This window comes from Aedes aegypti, chromosome 3, assembly GCF_002204515.2.
Source record: "Aedes aegypti strain LVP_AGWG chromosome 3, AaegL5.0 Primary Assembly, whole genome shotgun sequence".
NCBI lineage: Eukaryota > Metazoa > Arthropoda > Insecta > Diptera > Culicidae > Aedes > Aedes aegypti.
The window spans coordinates 124,863,745-124,869,744 of record NC_035109.1 but is presented as its reverse complement, the minus strand read 5'-3'; the positions used below and the strand labels follow the sequence as shown (position 1 = coordinate 124,869,744).

The 6,000-nt window shown below is 38.3% G+C and overlaps 1 protein-coding gene across 1 annotated transcript in view; it reads left to right on the top strand.

Annotated features, from left to right (window-relative positions):
* Positions 1 to 1,904: 1,904 nt before the first annotated feature.
* The window catches only part of LOC5575779 (diacylglycerol kinase eta), a 296,019-nt gene continuing 291,923 nt past the window's right edge, over positions 1,905 to 6,000 (top strand). The window contains exon 1 of the mRNA XM_021855669.1: positions 1,905 to 3,346. Coding sequence (XP_021711361.1) covers positions 3,227 to 3,346 — 120 coding nt within the window. The 5' untranslated portion in view covers positions 1,905 to 3,226. The remainder of the gene's footprint in view (positions 3,347 to 6,000) is intronic.

The window sequence follows — 6,000 nt, the reverse complement described above, 5'->3', positions numbered from 1 at the left end:
CATAGAGCATGTCCAGGATAAAACGCAAATCGTGTGGAGGGTGCCTTTTCTGAATTGAATGAAAATTCTCACATAGGTTTCAAATAAAGTAGCCTTTGGTTTATGTGGGAATCTTATTTGTTGAGTTTTGGATGCATTAGAAGAAATCTTCCATTTATGCAAGTTTGAAGAAAATATGTCCAAACTTTTTTGCAACCAATTAAAGATGAAATGCAGGCTTCGTCCTTTGACGGAGAAGATTTTTGACATCCCTGAGGTAACTCAGGTAAGTCAGATGTGAAAATATTGTATAATATTGGTCAAAAAAGGACTCCTTGAGGAACACCAGCTTTTACCGTAAATCTTTCAGACTTAGAGTTTTAATTAATCTGAAGTGTCAACTGACTTTGTATTTTTTTTTAACAATGTATGGTAAGTGTTCCCTTAGTTGTGGGTGTTCCTATAGTTGCGGTAGTGCCGTTTTCACTGATTTTATTGCATTAGCCACAGAACCGATACTGCCAATCGACGTATTGGCTTGTTGATACACGGAAAGGTTAAAAAAGCGTTCAAATTGCTTTAAAACTGATGAAATATCACTTAAATTGCTAAAACTTTTCTTACTTGTACCAATAGTTGCGGTAAAGTGTTCCTATAGTGGAGGATCTCATAAGAAAACATCGGATATCGCAACTATAGGAACACAAATTAATAATATACCGCAACTAAGGGAACAATGTACCAATAGTGGAGGTATTATTTTTCACCGACATGCCGTGGAGTACTGCGATGAAATCAATTTTTTCATTAAATCAATGGCCGTTACTCCCGTTACAACATTAACATGTACATTATTTAAGGTTCTTAAATTTAGGCGATTAAATGAAGTTCAATCGTGCTTAGTACCTCTACTATTGGTACCAAGCCCTATGTGGGAAATATAAAGTTTTTTAGTATTACACTCAAGCCATCCTGCCAAACACTGCCGAATTATTTTCTATGTCTAGAAGAGCAAGACCTCTTGAATTGCCTTGGATTTGTTGGAATGAATCAAATTTGTTACACGTTGTTAATGAGTTGATGAGTCGTCGAATGACCATGTCGGAATCTGAACTGTTCATTGGCAAAAATTGAATTTTTGTCTATGTGGACCATCATTCTGTTGAAAATAACCTTTTCAAAAAGTTTACTGATGGAGGCAAGCAAGCTGATTGGACGATAGCTAGAAGCATCGGCTGGTTTTAAGCGGTTTAGAATCAATACAACCTGTACAACCGATACAATAAGTATCAAGGGCTCTTGTCAGATAAAAAAATCAATTTTCAAATTTAACATTGAGGGCATTCAAGCCAAATATTTAAAAAAAAACATAGACTGTTTGTACCCAACTATAAACAGAAAATCAAAACTTTGTCTTAAGAATATGTTTTTGATTTTCAAACAAATCTTCTGGCCAGCCATGTGGTGTGCTGTACTATACAAGGAAGAAAGCTTTACATAGGATTCAAAATAAAATCATGAAAATCATTCAGGAGCTCCGTGGTTACAATCTAGTTTTACCAAATTAGGATGATTGTGTTACCGAACATAGAACACCTATATATAAGATATGAATGTAATGTTTGACATGATACTAATGAAGCAATTAGAACAGGGAGGATTCCTAGATAATTTTAAAAGAAAAATCTCTTTGCTGAGAATTCCCTGAAGATTTGATAGGCTTTTTCTAAACGTAATCTAGGAGGTTTAGCAAAGATTTGATAAAAATACTATATCGGATTGTTACTAATACATGCATTGCTTCTTGTCATTTGCATTGGATACATTCAGTCTGAAATTGCCATTTTCATTTGCGTTTCGAGCTGGAAATGCTCCAGATACCCACGGTAGGGACCTCGGCTCGAGAGCTACCAGAGAGCGTTCGCCTGTTATTGGGTGGAAGGGCTGCTGCTCGGCTGAATTTTCAGTTTTTTCCTTCCTCCAAAATCAAACCAACATATTAATATAGCGCAACATAGAGTAAAGAATTCGCCAACATTGATATTCCAATCTATCCGGGAAAAGCAACAAGAAACCGCTCAATCCAATCACTGTAGTGTGTAGTGGCCAGGTGTAGCAAGACGAGCATTAGCGTTTTCCTCGGGTTTTCGTTCGGTGTGTAAATTCGCCCTAGTTTTTCCCTAGTCACCGGATGTGTTTTGTGATGCTTTCAGAGCATGGAGGACCCAAAAGCAAGGGCAGGGTGGCGATGGTTTACCATTAGTGTGCAGCAGGTGGGATTTGCGTTCCATTTTCGGGGCTTAGGAAGCAACAGGACCTTTTAAAGAGGCTCGATTGGAACGAAGGAGACCCACGAAGTGTTGAAGTAAAGTTTATTGGAGAAGATAGTGCATCAGCTTTGAAGGAATACCAGTCAGTAAAATATCATTTGTGCCGGATTGTGCTCCCTTGGACTTCGCTACTGGGAGAGAAGCGAATTTATCACGACGCTTTCTATTTGATTTATTACGACAAAACATAGAAATGTACAACAAATCTTAGCTAGTCATCTACTCGTGAAAGAATATTCGATATTTAGCTAAACATTATGCAAGTTCAATGAAATTTTACGAAAGTTCGTGTTCATCAATCTAGTTTTTTAAAACAAAAATATCCTTCGCTGCTAGGAACAATGCAGGAAGAGGAGGATTGTCGAATGAGAGAGTGAAGAGGGGTTCTGGTTGCTCAAGAAACGTTCTGAAAAGCACCGAATTCAAGACACATTTAGAAGCGGAAGGATTGAAATTACGACATTATTGGCCTAACATTCAACAAGCTGCAGTGAACCAAAAGAATCAAAGTGATACCTAGATGACACAAACATAATTTCATGCTTTGCCATACATAAAACATTGTGTTCTCCAGCCAGAAGGAAAGACAGAAGAATAACCATCGGAAAACCGTGAAACGAGAGCGAGAGAAGCATTTTACACACCACCGTGAACGCATCGCATCTACCAAGCCAGGAGTCAACGAGAGCATACACTGCCCCACAATTTGGAGCCATTCCCTCTGGGAAAACGGTCGAGTCGAATGTGTTTGTGTGGACACATCCGAGGATCGGATAGCGAAAACGTAAACATAATTAGGAAACCGTGACCACCCTCCAAATTGTGACATTCCCTCGAGACGTCTGTCCTTCCCCGTCTCGCCGCACCCATTTTTTGTAGACTAGGCTTGGCTCCAAAGCTCTAGAGAGGACGTTGGAATGGCTGAAGCACCGGGCAGTCCACGGACCGGTGATGAATCGTCCGAAAGCGAAAATGAAACCGAACCGGCCAAAATTTTCCACCGGAAGCTGTCCACCAAGAAGGACGTCAAATCGGCGGTAAGTTTTGGAATGCGTCTGAATGTGTGTGTCTGTGTGTGAGTATCAGCCGAGGCTGATAACACTCTGTTATGACATTAGGCGTGTGTCTTGCTGGGCAGGAAATGAAAAGGTAGGGCAAGTCTTTAATGTATACAGTAATCATTCCATTAACGACACCCTTGATGTAGGCGATTTCTACATTCATTGGAGCGCAACGTTTACTACGATATTCGCAATAAATGAGGATTTGCCGCCAAACGTTTTTCAGTAACTGTTCGTCTCTTCTTCTTGGTATAAAATTCCTTATTAGGTATTTCACGAAGAAATTCTCTCTCTTTCGCACTTCAACAAAACTTGAAAACAATGGTAACAGGACCTGTCAACTTTACAGGAACTTGCACCGTTGTTTTCAGATTTCCCGAAGGAGGGAAAGCGAGCGATTTTCTGATCACGTCATCGTGCAATGGGCAATTACAGCAAGGTCTAATTTCTAGTATAACTTATGATCTCGCCCTAAATGAATGGACAAAGATAAAAGTTATCCCCACAGGGAAATAGCGGAGGAGCTTCTCTACATCGTAATTTTTATGTTTATTAACGAGATTTTTAATCTGGGTTAAATTAGGATGATTGTGTTGCCGATCCATTTGTTTGCTCAGCAACAACAAGCTACACAGTTTGTAACCAATGGATTTTAGGACGAGATTTCATTAGGGTGAGACGAGAATTTGAAATTGAAAATAGATATTCACCTCTATCTTTCCGAAGATTCTGTGAGAATTGTGCTCATGATTCTGAGCCCAGCATTCTTTAAAAAATATCATGTACCCTGTGAGAATGTTGTCCAGAGTTTTATAATAAAAACATTCTCAGAGTACTATCTAAAATTTCATAGGATTCTATCAGAATCTCATCTAGCGTTATTTGATATTCCTCTGCAGAGTTTTCTAAGAATGAATTCCCGGATGTGAAAATTGTACTTCAGAACCCATGCAAAACTTGATATCAAATCCTGTTTTAGAATCTGAAGAAGTCTGCCAGGCTCAGAATTCTGTAAGAAATTCACTAGGAAAACTAAGAAACTTTCACAGGATTATGTCCTGGATTCGACAATAAACCTGCATAGTATTTTGTGTAATCATACGAAAAACTATGTGAAATTTCGCTTTACATTTGGTAAGAGTCCTGCCCAAGTTTGCCGTTGAAGATGAAGATACATCAGAACCAAACCTCGACAGAGCCGGCTACTCAGCTTAGTGGGAATCAAACCCAGACACCTTCAGCATGGCTTTGCTTTGTAGCCGCAGACTCTAACCACTCGGCTAAGGAACGCCCATCTTCACCTTAGAATTATGTGAGAACACTGTATTAAATTTTATAATCTATTAATCTGCCTTTACATCTGTTGCATATTTGTTATAATCGTTCTTCTATATAAAATCCATGCTCAGGAGTTTTCGACATTCCACTTAGGCGGCATCCATAGTTTACGTAACGCTCGAAGGGGTGGGGGTAGGGTCGAGCATTACGACTTATACAAAATTTTGAAAACTTTCATACAAAAAGCGTTACGAAGGGGAGGGATGGGATCAAAAATTTCCATTTTTAGCGTTATTAAATGGATGCTTCCTTAATGATTCAACGAGTTTGTGTTTGGCCTTAAACTTTTTGTCCACAACATTTGTTCAAACTTGATATAAATTTAGTTTTGTTCATATATTGGTGAAAAAGTTTGTTCACTAGATTTCTTGTGTTTATTCCTCAAATTATTTTGACTTAATTTTTGAAAATGAAGCTGTTTTACATATTTGAGCAAGCACATGTAGAAGGATGAAAAAACTTTGGTGAAAAATCTTCAAAATAAAATTGCTTAAAATTGTAATAATTGTAAAAAAGTTGTAATAATTAGCCTTGGAATGCTGAAACATATAATTGTTTGTGCTACAAGAGGGCCTGATATGAGAAGGAGCTGGAAACTTGTCGCGGGCCACACAAAATGAGGCGGCGGGCCGGATGCGGCCCGTGGGCCGTACATTGGGCAGGCCAACGAATTTTTGGGAGAACTGGTGGATAAATCGCAAGAAGCATTGTTGGAAAGACCCTTATAAAAAAAATGTTAGTATTCTAGGAGAAATCTGAGGAGAAATCATTACAAGAATTCTTTAAGTATTGCCTAAGTATTCACGAAGAAATTTCTAGAGAAACTGTCGGATAGTCATTTAAGAATCTCTGTAGGTATCTTTGAAGCCTCTAAAATTTTGCAATAAGATTTATTCACAAACAGAATAAAGAAAAAAAAAACTTTAGATATCATTTCGACTTTGGGCATATTGCTAGCAGCTATGCATTTCACATCTAAGTGTTTATCTTTATTGAGCGACAGCGGATATCGAAATTTGTTTCAGCTTGGAAATTGGATGAGGCTGAAAGTCTAGAATTTTGTCTCTTGCTTCAATCCGTCTAACGTCACATACGATTTAAACCGCAGCTTTCCAGCAAAATCAAGCTGAGGCTCGTGGGTTTGAATCCCATTGGTCGAGCATCTCTCCGTAATAGATTTTTTTTTTCGCATTTGTTTTGCTGAATTTATCAAAATTTTGCTGAATTTTACGTAGCTGAAGTTTTTAGTAAAATTTTGTTGAATTTTTCAGCAAATTCTGCTGATTTCACGA